At 47.1% G+C, this 14,717-nt stretch overlaps 6 protein-coding genes across 6 annotated transcripts; 4 read left to right on the top strand and 2 right to left on the bottom strand.

Moving 5' to 3' along the window:
- The first annotated feature begins 2,755 nt into the window (after positions 1-2,755).
- EDB82DRAFT_457672 (glycoside hydrolase superfamily) lies at positions 2,756-5,319 on the top strand. Its single transcript, XM_025729511.2, has 6 exons — positions 2,756-3,115; positions 3,195-3,447; positions 3,498-3,765; positions 3,825-4,227; positions 4,284-4,622; positions 4,677-5,319. The coding sequence occupies exons 2-6, from the start codon at positions 3,247-3,249 to the stop codon at positions 5,179-5,181; spliced, it is 1,716 nt and encodes a 571-aa protein (XP_025588728.1). The 5' UTR covers positions 2,756-3,115; positions 3,195-3,246; the 3' UTR covers positions 5,182-5,319.
- On the bottom strand, positions 5,320-6,640 carry EDB82DRAFT_489838 (nucleophile aminohydrolase). Its single transcript, XM_025729512.2, has 4 exons — positions 6,287-6,640; positions 6,200-6,218; positions 5,684-6,135; positions 5,320-5,589 (listed from the first exon to the last, which is right to left on the bottom strand). The coding sequence occupies exons 1-4, from the start codon at positions 6,287-6,289 to the stop codon at positions 5,446-5,448; spliced, it is 618 nt and encodes a 205-aa protein (XP_025588729.2). The 5' UTR covers positions 6,290-6,640; the 3' UTR covers positions 5,320-5,445.
- A 478-nt stretch (positions 6,641-7,118) lies between these two features.
- EDB82DRAFT_572191 (uncharacterized protein) lies at positions 7,119-9,025 on the top strand. The gene is made up of 2 exons (XM_025729513.2): positions 7,119-7,414; positions 7,475-9,025. Exons 1-2 carry the CDS (start codon positions 7,278-7,280, stop codon positions 8,862-8,864), a joined length of 1,527 nt encoding a protein of 508 aa, XP_025588730.1. The 5' UTR covers positions 7,119-7,277; the 3' UTR covers positions 8,865-9,025.
- Positions 9,026-9,062: 37 nt separating this feature from the next.
- EDB82DRAFT_489835 (60S ribosomal protein eL36) lies at positions 9,063-10,006 on the bottom strand. The gene is made up of 4 exons (XM_025729514.2): positions 9,888-10,006; positions 9,664-9,764; positions 9,391-9,472; positions 9,063-9,326 (listed from the first exon to the last, which is right to left on the bottom strand). The coding sequence occupies exons 1-4, from the start codon at positions 9,942-9,944 to the stop codon at positions 9,246-9,248; spliced, it is 321 nt and encodes a 106-aa protein (XP_025588731.1). The 5' UTR covers positions 9,945-10,006; the 3' UTR covers positions 9,063-9,245.
- Positions 10,007-10,725: 719 nt separating this feature from the next.
- On the top strand, positions 10,726-11,810 carry EDB82DRAFT_78831 (uncharacterized protein). Its single transcript, XM_025729515.2, has 2 exons — positions 10,726-11,586; positions 11,644-11,810. Exons 1-2 carry the CDS (start codon positions 11,213-11,215, stop codon positions 11,777-11,779), a joined length of 510 nt encoding a protein of 169 aa, XP_025588732.1. The 5' UTR covers positions 10,726-11,212; the 3' UTR covers positions 11,780-11,810.
- A 715-nt stretch (positions 11,811-12,525) lies between these two features.
- On the top strand, positions 12,526-13,752 carry EDB82DRAFT_521293 (Alpha/Beta hydrolase protein; the record flags this gene model as incomplete). Its single annotated transcript, XM_025729516.1, has 1 exon — positions 12,526-13,752. One exon carries the CDS (start codon positions 12,526-12,528, stop codon positions 13,750-13,752), a length of 1,227 nt encoding a protein of 408 aa, XP_025588733.1.
- Positions 13,753-14,717: the final 965 nt, after the last annotated feature.

Genomic DNA, 14,717 nt, shown 5'->3' with positions numbered 1-14,717 from the left:
GCCGAGGCGTGGGGACGGACGGACAAGCGATGAAATGGCAGGGTCCCTTAAGCCATGGATAGCATAGGCATGTATACCAGTATCGGTTAATGAACTTGTTGATCTGAATGGGCAAGGTAGAATAGAATAGGATAGGATAGAACAGAACAGAACAACACAAAATGAATATCCAGCGATAGGTAGACTACACGACGGGCGAAGAATGACGACGATGAACGTATGCAAATAGTAAATGCTGGTCTCGGTCTCGGTCTTGGTGTAGGTACAAATGCAGATGCAAATCGTAAACGACGCGGGGATAAAAGAGGTCCAAGCTACAGGTAGGTAGGTAGGTAGGGTAGGAAAGGCAAGGTAACCTAGATGAAAGTAAAGTCCTTTTGGTTAGTGAAATGAGTACGGAGTATACCGAATAGGCAGTGCTTGCGTTCACGTCATGTCTGAGAAATGCGAGGAAGAGGCTGAGTTCCAGTTCCTGGGCTTGAGCTTGGGCTTGTTCCTGTTCCTGTTCCTGACGATATCCGGATAAAGAGATGTTTCTTTTTGAGATGCCAAGGCCAGAGTATGAATTTATATATGTCCTAGATTATAGTGTAACTAGTGCAATGAATGCTCTTTGTAAGGTAGACAAGTGAGCAATCAAATCAATCAGAGAGATATGAATTAATCAATTGTCCCAACTAAGCCGCTGGCTGCTTTGGTCTTGGTCATGGCGCTTTCAACCTGGGGGAGTGTGACTGGGGTCCATTCATTAGAATGCATGGGTTCAATGAACAAGGTCAATCAATGCCAATGCCAAATGGATGTCACGGTTGTTCAAGGATAAAAAGAGGTTGGTTTGATCTTTAGCGTGTTTCCAGGGTTGGGCTGGATGATCATCCTCAGTGCTTCTTAGCCTATAACCCTTCCAAGCGTTAGGGTGCCGAGCAAGGAAAGGTCGCTAAAGCTCAGTAGAGGGAGGTCCATATGTTGCTGGTTCGTTACATCTGCTTCAAGTATCAGGTCCATGTTAGTCTTTGTTTTGGCTTGGTCTGTTTTGGTTTACGAGAGGGGAAAAGTAAGAAATGAATGAATGCAATGCCATACAAGTAAACGTAGGTTCTTTTAGAATTTTGATTGTCTTTTCAAACAAGCAAATTGTTTTTCCGGTTAAATTACATAAAATAGCATACAACGCAAACCAAGCCAAACCCTATGTTGTAGACATGCTGCTTGCTATGCCTCATTTGCCTACGTGTGACCTGTAACTAACTACTATGTTAAATCTTGCATACAACATATAGGCAGACAGCTTCTGCGATCAAACACAGAGTCGAAGAGTCTACCAATGGATTTACTCCTTGTACGAATGCAGGTACTTCGTCTCGTGTACCTTCCAGTACCAGCATCGCATCTAGCTACAAATGAATGAGACACGGCAGTAGAATCGCACGTACCACATGCTCACAGAAATGAATAGCCACATGGTATGGTCCCTTGTCTGGTTCAGGATCTCAATTGCTTTTGTTCCTATTCCATCTTTTGTGACGGTTTCTATTGCGCGAACCCTGGTTCAACTCTCATCACTGAGGTGTATGTAGACCACGGACCAACAGTCTCTTTCAGCCTCCATGCCATTACCCATAAATTATCAGCTTGTTTCGTACCTGTGCTTCTTAAAACCCCCGATCTGACATCCATGTTGCTTGGTAGCTGATAGCTCAGTTGTAACGTTGAGTTCTGTGCTACAGACATGGTTGTATATCTAACGACACTGCATAACATTGCAGGTGAGCTGCTGGACGCTACCTTGTTGTTTGGACCATCAGGGAATTATCAAGGAATGCAGCAAGACAGTTGTCCTCTCCTTCATCAATTGACCCCTGAAGTTAAGGATTGGTATCCGTAAGTCCGTTGGACACAGGTTGAACCCCATAACTCAAACATGCCTCGCCAACTCTCTTGGGAGCTGGAAATGCCTAGCCGATTGGACTGAGAGAGAGCGCGGAGTTATATTTAGTGTCAGAGTGAAACCAACAGGACTATCCTACCTTGGTCTGTAACACTGATAGGTGCTCCTGTCAAAACCAGCTCGGTATATGTAACCAGCTTATTATGTCTTTAAAATAAATGTTTGGTCTTTGGATGTTATCATTCAAGCTACATATTGATTAGTTGTGTGAGTTGATTGCGTTTGCTGTTGTATTCCAGATATGTTTGATCTCTCTCCCCGAAGCGACTCATGTAGCATTACATTCGGGACGTGGCTAGTTACAGTATAAAACAGAAAAAGTCTTTGGTCATCTTCTTTGTAACGACACTTGATGTATGAATAACGGTCAACTAACTACCTTAGTAGGGACAAGTGGAAACCAGTTTGCATTTTCTCCCAGTATTCACGCCCAACAGGCTCCTTTGTAGGTAGGCATATTCGGATATCAAGTGGTTGAACAGTCTCTTAAAAGGTTTTAATTGTGAGCAAATACTACAATCACAATATATTTCTGCTTCCAGCCAATACTTGCTTTCGAGAACTGTACTGTCTTAATCCGTGTGCATTTTGAGAGGGAGGGTGTAGGTTATCCACCATGAATCTTATTTTCAAATGCCACTACGCCGGTGTCTCAATGCGCCTATGAGTATCTGCAACAGAAACGATAATAGACAGGAATGCATGACTAGCAAGCAAGTCGGCAATTTATCTTTTGCAGATCTCATATCATCCTGTACCGTAAATATCTCACCAAGAAAGTGTACCAATATGGAGACAAACAATTTACCCTGTAGAGGGGCACCAATCTATTGTTGCGATAATCTCTCCGGGAATTACTCCGTGTTGTCTATTAAATGATCAAGAACTACCGCTATAAACAACTCTCCTAAAGTGTTTCTCCGTGACTTCCATCCTACAGACCAAGTGAACAACAAGACGCTGTGTAACACGACTCAGTCGTTGGAACTTTGGCGACCAGTGAACACCCCGCATCGACAACCTATCCAGCAGCTCATGTTAGAGCCTCAGTACCGAACTCGTCTCTGATAAAACAATCTGAACGACTCATTTCTATTCGGATCTTTCGGTAGAGACAGCCGTAAAGCGCACGGTGTGTCTGTCAAAAAGTCCATCAATTGGTTGATCGTAAGTTTGTCTCTGATCACGAGCGGCCGTTCTCACGTGCAAGGAACACTCAAGGTGTATATAGCTAACAGACCGCTAGACACCACAGGCCGTTTCACACAGAACCAAATCCATCCCACCCGGAAACAAGCATGGGTAGTACAGGTCAAAGTCTACGAGCTTGGTGGAAAGAGAGCTCGGTATATCAAATATACCCCGCGTCTTACCAAGACTCCACGGGTTCTGGGGTTGGTGATCTCAAAGGTATCATCTCTCGAGTTGACTACCTTAAAGACTTGGGAGTTGATATCATATGGCTTTCACCCATCTTCAAGAGCCCTCAGGTCGATATGGTTTGTCGCCCCTCGAAATGCCATTTTCATTCATACTGATCTCGGGACAGGGGTACGACATCAGCGACTACTACACTGTTGATCCCCCATATGGCGACGTCTCTGATGTTGATGTTCTCAAAGACAAACTTCATGAGCGCGGAATGAAACTAGTTCTCGATCTAGTCATGAACCACACCAGTGACCAGCATGAGTGGTTCAAAGAGTCTCGCAAGTCCAAGGACAACCCCTACCGAGACTGGTACATCTGGAAGCCTGCAAAGTACGATGCGGACGGAAATAGACACCCCCCCAATAACTGGGATGCTCACTTCCAAGGTAAATAAGCCCCTATCACTTTATGGAGACTTGTGACCACAAAAGCTCACCCATCGCAGGAAGTGCCTGGGAGTACGATGAGACTACAGATGAGTACTACCTTTGCCTTTTCTGTAAGCAGCAGCCAGACCTCAACTGGGAGAACTCAGCGGTCAGAAAACAGGTTCATCAGGTAATGCGCTTCTGGCTTGACCGAGGTGTCGATGGTTTCCGCATGGATGTCATCAACTTTGTCAGCAAGGACCAGACATTCCCCGACTCAGACAAGACTGTCCTCCGTGGAACAGAGTACTATGCATGCGGTCCTAGATGTCACGAGTTCCTCAAGGAAATCGGTAACATCCTTCTGGAATACGATGCCTTTAGTGTCGGTGAGATGCCTTGTGTGCATGACGAGCGGGAGTTGATTAAGGCTGTGCACGGTGACCGAGGAGAACTCAGCATGATCTTCCATTTTGAGCTGTAAGTTGACCTTTGTCTTATCTATCTTTTCGTGACCAGTAAGCTGAGACAATTAGGATGGATCTCGATCACGGCGTCGAAGGCAAGTTCACGCCCAGATCCTGGAAGCTCTCTGAGCTGAAGGCTACAACCCTCAAGTGGCAGAAGTTCATGTACGACAACGACGGCTGGAACGCGCTTTACCTCGAGAACCACGACCAGCCGCGGGCTGTCAGCCGCTTTGTCCACGATGATCCTGATAATCGTGTTGCCAGTGCGAAACTGATTGCAATCTTCCTCGGTTTCCAGTCAGGTACACCCTTCGTCTACCAAGGTCAGGAGATTGGCATGACCAACGTTCCGAAGGATTGGGACTTGGAAGAATACAAGGACCTTGACTGTCTCAAACACTGGGAGTAAGTCAGACAGCGCCCATGTGCCAGCATGTGCTAACAAAACAACACCCACAGTCTTCATAAAAATGATGATGTCGCGATACAGAATTCCTACAAGATCGAGTATCAAAAGAAGTCTCGTGACAACGCTCGTACTCCTATGCAGTGGGATGCAAGCCCAAATGCAGGCTTTACCACTGCTGATGCCAGACCCTGGATGCGCGTCAATGACAACTATACAGATATCAACGCTGCTTCGCAGACATCAGACCTCAATTCTGTTTACAGCTGTTATCGCCAGGTGCTTGGGAAGCGCAAAGAGCACATTGATATCTTTGTCTACGGCAACTTCCAGCTCGTGGATGAATCAAACGATAAGATCTTTGCGTACTCACGACGGGCTGATAGCGGGGAGACTGCCCTCATCGTCTGCAACTTCTCAGCGGATTCTGTTGTATGGAAACTACCTGGCGAGGCTCGAGAGGTACTGACCAGTCCGGCGGGAAGGACACTCAATGACTTGAACAGTGGCGAGATCAAGCTGGCACCATGTGAGGCTTTCGCCGTCCTTCTAAAGTGAGAAGAGTGACTTTCGCAGCCAGAGGGTATACATACTGTGTGGAAACGTCAGTACATGGGAAAAATTAGTACAACCAAAGAATACGCTCTGCAATCCCTCATCTTATAAACATTAATTACCCATGCATGGCCAAAGTAGAAGCAAGACGAAGAAGTGCATTCTCATTACTCAGCGGTTGATGTCGGCCGAGTATCTATTCATACAGGATACATAAACCACCCCTTGTCCCGCTCTATTCTTGTAGTTGTCAATAACCCAGACGCTCTAATCCTGTCGTCCCTTTAGTAATCGCTTGGTAACCTTGTCCTTCTCGATAATGTAAACATGAGCACCCCAGCCGGAAAGAGCATCACGGTCAACGGCGTTGAGCAAAGACTGGGAGATGGTCTCAAAGAGGGCATCGGGCTCCTATAGAAGGGATTATTAGCGTTTCAATCTTGACCAATGTGATATCCAAGCCAGATACAATATAGCTTCTGGCTTGAACTGTCCAAGTACGCACCAGATCGGGCTCCCAGAGACCCTCGCACATGCCAAAGAGCTGCTCTGAAGCGGTACCAGAGACAATAAAGTCCTTGGCAAAATCAATACAGCCAATACTGTCGAAGCCACAGATAAAAGGCTTGCCGGTCTTGGGGTCTAAGCCAGCGACAACGGGAGACACGAAGTAAGGACCGAAACGGCGCTCGTAGAGGGACGAAGAGACGAGGTTGGCAAATGTACGAGGTGCGATATCGCGCTCCTCACGCAGGCGGTACATGTTAACCTTGTAGCGGAAGAGGTCGCTCACGGTGTTCACATCGGTAGCCAGGCCAGTCAGACCGAGGAAGACGTCGCCGTACTGGAAGATCTTGGGAAAGTCGTTGGAAACGGTAAGGGCCTGAAGACCAAGGCGAAGATCGCATGCGATGGCGACACAGTCCTTGCCGACCATGGCGACACAGGCACCGCCGTCTATGAGGGAGGGGAGGTTAGCTTTGTATGATCATTGATATGATGACGAGCGGTCCGGACGAACTTATCGAGAAGGGAGACGACTGTTTATCGAATCGATACAATTAGCTTCTGGAAGTAATAACAGCTGGTAAGACCATTGTTGACATACCATGATGGCCTCGTAAAAGTGAATAGGTAGATGCGAGGTTGGACAATCGACGTCAACCAGCGACCGTCTTATCGAAAGGAAGCTGAGGACGATGCGAGTGAGGGATCGTTTATTGAAGCTAAGTTTTCGGCTGTCGTTAATTCGTATCGTATCGTATCGTCGCGTCAGGGGGTGTTTGAGGGGTTGACGTGGAGTAGAGAGATTGCAAGATGGATGGTTGAAGCTCCCGTCACTGAACTGGAGCTACAGAAGGTGCAGTGCAATGAGGTTGCGTTGCTGCTATGAAAGGTACGTATAGGCGGGCTGGCAAGGCAAACACGGTCTGGCGCGGCCGGAAAGAAGCAGCTCAGTGAAGTGGAGGTCCACGTTGACTGAAGCAGCCTGAGAGCTGTGGCGTCTTGAGGCTCAGCAGGTCGCAGAGATTGTGTTATGTAAGCTCACTATCAAAGAACACCGAATATCAACCTCATCTATTTACATGCGTAGTTCTAGTTATGAGAACAAAATAAGGGCGATAGAGACAAATATATTTGGTGTCGTGAATCACAGTATCTACAGCACGACTTGTGAAACTAGCATAGCAAGTTGACGAAGTGGCTGAAGAGCTTGGCGCTTGATACGACTTGATTTGTTCGACGTACCTTGTTTGAAAATAATGACATGGAATTTAATGGGTAGTAGTTTTACCCTTCAGGATTCGATATTCCCATCCGTAGAAGTTTCTAGTATCCATATTGCCGGCAAGGAACATCTATGTGGTAAATGCCAAATCATTCATAACTCGTGGCTGCCTACCGTAATGCCCGTGGGTTCAGCTCAAAGCCCCTACATTGTAACCCCGCTGTGACCACACTTTCGTCTTTGTTAGCTGCCTGCTTACATCACCGCCAACCAAGCTCAACCTCCCCGCGATCGCCTTCAACAGTCCACAACGTTTCTGTTTCATACATAATCTTTGCATTGTTATTTTATAACGGACTATACTTGTATCATGGCAACCAACGTCGTTGTGATAGCTTCCGACCTGCGCCGGGCTACTATCAAAGTTACACCTGGAACATATCTGATTGACGTATTGGAGGAAGCATGTCGAAGGCTTAACCTCTCTAGTGACAAGTATCTCGTTAAGTGAGTCCATACGCATCGGGTAGCTTTCTATGATAGAATACTGACAACGTCTTCCTCCAGGCACCGGCAAAAAACAGTCGATCTCTCTATTCCTTTTCGTTCTTCTGGCCTAAGTCCTGGCGCAAAGCTCGAGCTTGTGCAGAAGTCAAAAACACCCTCCGCCATTCAAGTCGCCCTTCAATTTCCTCATCCTGAGGCTCACGAAATACCAGGTGGAAGGCTGATCCAAAAGTTTCCCAGCGATCTGACCATATGGAAGGTTTTGCGCCAATTCGAGAGTGGCGAGGCGAGTAATGGAAAGAACATCAATATCACTGCCCGCGGGGTTGCGTGTATGGAAAACGGCTCAGGAAGTGGTAGCGGGCAGTTACATTACGAAACACCCGTCTTGAACATTATGGGTAGAGAACTCTCGTCTTTCACAGACTTCCAGAAGACACTGTCACAACTCGGATACAATTCTGGAAGTGTTTTGATCAGATTGGCCTATCGCCAGACGGACAAGACATTGTTCGACGCTATGACGGATATCAGCCAATTCTTCAACGATACAGATGAAGAATACCAAAAAAAAGAGACACTAACGACAGAGGCCGAGCCTGTTTCAACGGAAGAAGAGATAGGAAAACAGGAAGAGCATGCACCACAAGGGACAGCCGGCTCAAAAATGGAGGATGTTCAGGTAGAGCCGTCTCCGGAGGCAAAGTCTGTTCAACAGGAGGAAGGGTCTGAGACTGTTACAGAAGACAATATGGAAGTCGACTCTTCTCAACCTAATGATCCACTGGCACCTGTCAACGTCTTCCTGGCACCTTCAGGGTCAACACCCGCAGCAGCTTTGGCTCCTGCTCCCGACACAGACTTCGCTCCCACCATCGCGCATGCGCAACTCCACCAAGCTCGATTACAAGAAAACTCAAGAAACAAACGATTGCTTTCGGATAAGGAGTTAGAGGAAAAAGCTGCTGCAGAAACCGCCAAGATCAACTCTATCAAATCCATTCTCATCAAGGTCAGGTTCCCAGATAACACCAGTAGCGATTGGCAGGTGAACCCGTTGCATACTGGAAGGTTCCTGTACGACGCTGTCCGACACGTCATGGCTCATAACGACAAACCCTTCCATCTAGTCCTCCCCGGAACCAAAATTGTGATCAAGGACGACCCTAGCTCCAACAATGGACTAATAAAAGCCTATAAAATGTCGGGAAGAACTCTTATCAACTTGGTGTGGGACGATACGGTGCCACAAGCTATGCGGAAAGAAGCTTTCCTCAAGGCCAATGTCGCTCAACAAGGCCAACAAGTCAAGGTCCCCGAACCTGACACTCTCAATGAGAAGGACGAGGAGGAGCCTGTGGCTCGGCCAGCGCCAACAGAGAAGGATGAAGGATCTGGGGACAAGATTGCGAAGAAGATACCCAAGTGGCTCAAGCTAGGAAAGAAATAAACGACTACTACGTGCGTAGTAGAAGGTTGTTGAAAAAATATTAGATAAACACTAATCGTTATCAGCGGCGTTGGTAGTACCACAGTTAAGCAGAAGTTTTAGTCAGCATATAAAAGCGGAATGCAGAGCTATCGACATAATCACGTTTATGGATAACAGACTTCACACAGAATGATGACCGGTTGTCACAAAGTAAACTGAGGGGAGCGTAGCTTGATCATTACGCCATAAATTGCTTGAAAGTGTTGGTATTCCGGTGAGCCGCAGCTTTCCCTGCCACGGAGCATCAAAGCCGTTATTTTTTAATTGATCATACCGTGACCACGCCAATCCATGCGAAACCCATTTGGTGCCAGATTCCCAGAAATCAGATTAAGCGATTTAATGACCAGCACGGCGAGACTCAGCGATGACACGCTGGAGCTCGTCGACCTTGGCCTTGGCACGGCCGAAGGTACCAAGCTGTAACATGAGTTAGTATGTATATCGGAAGACGGTTCTGTATTGGTTCTGCGGTTCGACATACTCTCTTCTTGGCGAGCTTACGGGCACGCTTGTCCTTGGAGTTGCGGAGCAACTCGATGACTCGGCGCTCGTAGGGAGCAAGGCTGTGAAGAATGATGGTTAGTAAAATTCCTGACACAAATTTGATATAGTTCCTCCTCATCCGGGAAAGTCGAGAAGAAGCAGACACAGATAGCCACACTAACACAAGAAACAGTGTCCAGTTGGGCCGTCCATCGTGTGTTTGTTCCAACTCGATTTCCCATTCCCTCGAAGCAAAATCGCATTGACTTACCCGGCAACCTCCTTGACAACCTCGCGAACGAAAGCAGTTCGCTTGCTCAGGTGGCCCTTGGTTCGGGAAACACGGGGCTTGACAACACGGGGGGTGGTTTTCTGTAATATCGGCGACAAATGTCAGCGTCCATCGTCTGCTAGTTGGATTTCGTCGCGCCGTCATCCGTCGCGAAGGCGAAGCAGAGATCCTCCACGAGGTGAGACTGCGACTGGTAAACGTACGTGGCCCTTGTTGAGGCCAACGGCCAGACCGGACTTCGCGGGAGTATCAGCGGCCATTGTTGCTGGATGGGTTAGTCGAAGGGTTGATCGAGAATATTTCCAACGCGAGAGTGAACACAAAAAGATGGAGGGGAGTAAATGGAAAGTTTTTGCAAATGTGTGGGTCACGTGCTGGAGGGTAAGCGATTGTGGCTGGTACGTGGAGTACATTATTGTGGCGCAATTAGAAGAGTTCTAATCACTACTACACTCTATATATGTGATAGATTTATTAGGAAGATCTTTATCATTGCCCAGCATCAATCTATATGTGTTTTCTCTTTTTTAAGATCAATTTGTGTTATACTTTGATAAAAGGCAGCTCATATTGGGGACAAAGTCTCAATGTTCTCGACTGCCGATAAATGACAAGTCTCCCCTGCTGAGTTTAACTCACTTCTTGAAAGACTTGAGATACCACATTGCTTCAATTGAGCATCAACGCATTGCTACAAACACCAAGTTTCTTCGAAAGATGGATTGCCAGAGCAACAAGGTAACCTGCCAGGCTTGTCTCCTGCTAACGTTACTTGGTTACCTCTCAACCTCTCGGACCCTGATGTGGGAGATCACTTAAAGGATATGGTTTAATGCGCATTGTGATCGGCAACGACAAGCCCTACCAACAGCAACCGAGTCTCAAAGGATGCATCTCACAATTCCATCTTGTGTTTAACAGAAACGTGCAGATGTACCTCTGGAATTTATTCAATGATCGCTTCTCAGTCCAATCAATTCTCATGACGACATCACGCTACTATTCTTGTAGCACTGGACGGGAATAGCATCGGTACATGCACACTCTATTCGTGACCAGCAGACAACTAACCGATGAGATACTGTCCATACAGAGGACAAATCCACATTTAAACCTCCGACCCAGCAAACATGAAACGTGATCGACATCCGATCAATAGCACTGCCTACTGACAGATCCTCGCCTCTAATCCGTCAACTCCATGTCTGCTTTGCGGACTCAGGAAGATCGGCAGGTGAAATCGGATTACACAAAGACGCCGAAAGGGAAAACAGGCCCGTTTTAATGATCTGCTGGGCCGCGTGTTCGGCAAGGCAAGGAGAAGCCAGCCAGAGAGACTATTACGACTGTGACGTCGTGTTCTCCATATGGCTTGCTTGATGGGTTTATAACTAGTCATGCCTCGACGTGAAAATCCATCACTTTCTCTTAACCATATCTCACTACCTACTTTATAAGCTTATCGTCTTTGCTCCTCTGTTTATCCCTACCTTGATCTCGAATATTATACAAGACCCATACTCTCAAAATGCATCTCGGACTTGTTTTTGTCTCTGCTCTCCCTACTACCTGGGCCGCCCATGCCTATGCAGTCCCTCAGAGCCTGTCAGCCATGAAAAGCAGCGCCGAGGACAACGGCTGTACACTGCCTGATACCTACCATATCCGCGACTTCAAAGCAGAGTCGAAGGATGGCGGCAAAACCCTCACTGTCTTCGACTTTACCTTCTTGGACGAAGACACAGATTTGACAACTCCTTGCAACAAGAACTCTTCTTCGAAGCCCATCACTGGGATGGGCACCGACCGATTCGCGTGCGATGACCGTGCTGTCGAGTTTCTGTGGGACGGTGACTATCAAAAGCTTTGGATGATGGAGAAGGTTTGCAGCCAAGAGGATGGGTAAGTACTCCTGATATACCAGCTAGGAATATCTTGGTTGTTAACATGATTGTATAGGAGCCTACCATACGAGGCCAGCGGAAGCATTATGCTCCCTCTCAAGTGCTCCAGGACTGGCATTTGCACAACCAACTCAACAGACCATAAGGCCGGTTTCACTAGCCTTCAGCCGTCCAGGCAGCCTCCAGTCTAGATGCTTTGATTTTTACGATATGATACCTTGTGATTTGTAAGACTTGGTACATTGTGCGGAACTAGAGATGATAATCAGGTGTTATAGCCACGGCTTGTATAGCTATCTGAGCAACGTGAGAGACTATAATTTCTAGGTCTTGAGCTCGAAAATGAAAAATAATGTCTTTTCTGATGATAGAATACAAACAAAATATCCAATATTCAATTCCTGGTCTAAAATATGAGATTATCTGTACCCAGGACATGGCGAATTGTTTAGGATGGTCCAACTGCCGTCTGCCAGGTACTAAAGCGGGCCTAATAGAGAATCCGGGGTAGGACAGGCTCATTCAGCCACTCACAACCCCTCAATTCTCGGGAACCTCTGCATTGCTGGTCATTTGGCAGGCTAAGCAGGTACTGTTTATCACGGTCAAAGAGGGTATGACCTCAACAATTTGAGGTGTCACTCACGAGACCTGTCAACCCTGATCTTGACGTCTTCACTTGATCGACTCCATATCCCATCGTCACTTTCTTCGTTAAAGCTAAATTAGATTCCTCCCCAACAAAAACAATAGCATCTATTATGCATAAGTTCGCTGTTGTTCCCTCCTCTCCTCATGCGGACGATTGCTTTGAGCTATTGACCTGCTATTAAGCTTGGATCCATTTCTCTCGACATATCCAAAGCGCAGTGCACCTTTATAAACGCGTCTACGATTCATCTCAATTCTTTACTCTCACCGCAAATTTCAATCCATTATGCGGTTCAAACTTGCGGATTCATTGAGCCTCTTCACCGTTCAGCTCATCTTGGCTACCTCGACTCTCGCTCTTAGTATTCATGGAGTATCATCGCAAAAACACGGCCCCGACCCGAGCGCGCTGTCACCGAAGGGCATTTCATTACCCTTCTTCGCGACTTTGGAACGTCTATCACGACTTGTGGATATCGCCTACTGCATCGGCACAACAGGTGTAAGAAAACCATTCAACTGCGTATCACGATGCAACGACTTCCCTAGTCTGTCTCTCATCAACACATGGAACACTGGCCCTTTGCTAAGCGACAGCTGCGGATATATTGCGGTAGACCATGGGGTGACGCAGCATGGTGACAGCGGTGACTTGACCGCCGGCGAGCCTGCTATCGTGGTAGCCTTTCGCGGGACCTACAGTATTGCCAATACGATTGTCGACTTGAGCACTGTACCTCAGGAATATGTACCGTATCCATCACCAGATCATGGTGGCGATGAGCTCCCTGACGAACCTGAGCATACGTGCACGAATTGTACTGTACACATGGGCTTTCTCCAGTCATGGAAGAACACTCGACGGTTTATTCTTCCACAACTAAGACAGTTAAGGTTACAATATCCCTCTTATCCGATACAACTCGTTGGGCACAGCCTAGGAGGCTCTGTTGCCTGCCTCGCTGCACTGGAGCTCAAGGTGTCGTTGGGATGGGAAAACGTTATAGTCACCACGTTTGGTGAACCACGCATCGGAAACGAAGGCCTTGCCCGCTTCGTGGACGAAGTGTTTCATCTCAATGATGAAAGTAATCTAGAAGGGCGTGGATTCAGGCGGGTGACTCATAAAGAGGACCCTGTGCCTCTTCTGCCTCTGAGTGAATGGGGTTACAAGTCACACGCAGGCGAAGTATACATTGCGAAGCAGGAATTGACCCCATCCGAATCTGATATTTATATATGTATCGGCGATGACGATCCAAAGTGTATAGCAGGGGCAGATGATTCCTTATGGATGACGATCCGTCGGCTGTTTCAAGCCAAAAACCTTTTGACGGCCTCGGACAAGTTGGCGGAGCTGAATGGGTTCCCTTCGAGATTCAAGCTGTGGCAGCTCTTGTTTGCGCACCGGGACTATTTCTGGAGATTGGGTCTTTGTGTACCTGGAGGTGATCCCGCAGACTGGGGCCGAGGGCTATATCAAGGCTTAGGCCCAGATACTGAGGAACTATAATTTTGCGTGGCGTTTATAAGTTTGGGAAAAGCCTTGGTTTGATGATACCGTCCATGTATTAATTAGGTGGTTTAACTTGATGATAAGCGAGCCGTGTTTGATAATAGGGACAGGACCTAGTGTTTTCTAAGTTACATTTGTGAACTTGGTCACCAACCGAAAGATGCGACAGCCACAGTGACTTCCGACTTGGCTGGGTATTATATACCAGGCTTGCATGACTATTAAATCTCCTACTCGGGACGGATACGGATACAGTACGGTGCGATTTTCAGTTCCCAGCCGACGGCCCCCGGCCACTCCCGCAACGACCACGGGCTAGACCGAACGGAAAGCTCCACAAGTTAAGTTGATATGCCAGGTAAAGACAGGTAAAGACAGGGCCATTTGAGGTTTAAAGTTGGTCAACTGACCCCAAAGTGTCTTCGGATTGATTAAGTTTCGTGAAAAGAAAAGAAGAAAACGCCAAAACAAAAACAAAAATACGAAGGCTATCTAAGCATAATATCGTGTGTCAACTTGATATGGCGTGCGCTATCAACTCCTAGCAACCGATAACGCATTCTGTATCACACATTCATAGAGCAAGTAATATACTCTGTAAACTGAACGGTGCTCTATACTTGAGGCAAAATCGGTTCCGCCCTTGGTGGAACGTGGGCTTCGGATGATTACAGATGGGTCTGTGGGGTTTAGAAGAGAGTCATTCTATCATCAATAAGGGGTTTCCTACGATGACGAGCGAACTGCGCTACACTGACTGCTTCAACAAATCGCGCCAGATTGTTTGAAGAAGGGCCCATCGGCTGGTTACTGAGTTGCCAAACTATTTGACAGCTATGGTTGCACTCCTATGTAGTTGAATGTGGTTCATGAAACAAGCTAGGGTATCGTTGAACTACAACGAGATAAAGAGTTCCCATATCCAGGTTCGTGGATTTCTCAAGGCTTGCGGTATGGGATGG

This window comes from Fusarium venenatum, assembly GCF_020744135.1.
Source record: "Fusarium venenatum strain MPI-CAGE-CH-0201 chromosome Unknown EDB82scaffold_1, whole genome shotgun sequence".
NCBI lineage: Eukaryota > Fungi > Ascomycota > Sordariomycetes > Hypocreales > Nectriaceae > Fusarium > Fusarium venenatum.
Note: the sequence above shows the minus strand (reverse complement) of the source record. Positions and strands in the feature narration are given on the sequence as shown.

Bases quoted from the DNA above. Each gene is read 5' to 3' on its own strand.
- EDB82DRAFT_489838 (XM_025729512.2), bottom strand. The intron at 5,590-5,683 runs GTGCGTACTTGG...TCCCTTCTATAG, and splicing joins GTCTCTGGGAGCCCGATCTG to GAGCCCGATGCCCTCTTTGA.
- EDB82DRAFT_489835 (XM_025729514.2), bottom strand. From the start codon at position 9,944: ATGGCCGCTGATACTCCCGCGAAGTCCGGTCTGGCCGTTGGCCTCAAC. The intron at 9,765-9,887 runs GTACGTTTACCA...CCGATATTACAG, and splicing joins TTGGCCTCAACAAGGGCCAC to AAAACCACCCCCCGTGTTGT. The intron at 9,327-9,390 runs GTATGTCGAACC...CTCATGTTACAG, and splicing joins GTAAGCTCGCCAAGAAGAGA to CTTGGTACCTTCGGCCGTGC.
- EDB82DRAFT_457672 (XM_025729511.2), top strand. From the start codon at position 3,247: ATGGGTAGTACAGGTCAAAGTCTACGAGCTTGGTGGAAAGAGAGCTCG. The intron at 3,766-3,824 runs GTAAATAAGCCC...CACCCATCGCAG, and splicing joins CTGGGATGCTCACTTCCAAG to GAAGTGCCTGGGAGTACGAT. The intron at 4,623-4,676 runs GTAAGTCAGACA...CAACACCCACAG, and splicing joins GACTGTCTCAAACACTGGGA to TCTTCATAAAAATGATGATG.
- EDB82DRAFT_78831 (XM_025729515.2), top strand. From the start codon at position 11,213: ATGCATCTCGGACTTGTTTTTGTCTCTGCTCTCCCTACTACCTGGGCC. The intron at 11,587-11,643 runs GTAAGTACTCCT...ATGATTGTATAG, and splicing joins GTTTGCAGCCAAGAGGATGG to GAGCCTACCATACGAGGCCA.
- EDB82DRAFT_572191 (XM_025729513.2), top strand. From the start codon at position 7,278: ATGGCAACCAACGTCGTTGTGATAGCTTCCGACCTGCGCCGGGCTACT. The intron at 7,415-7,474 runs GTGAGTCCATAC...GTCTTCCTCCAG, and splicing joins AGTGACAAGTATCTCGTTAA to GCACCGGCAAAAAACAGTCG.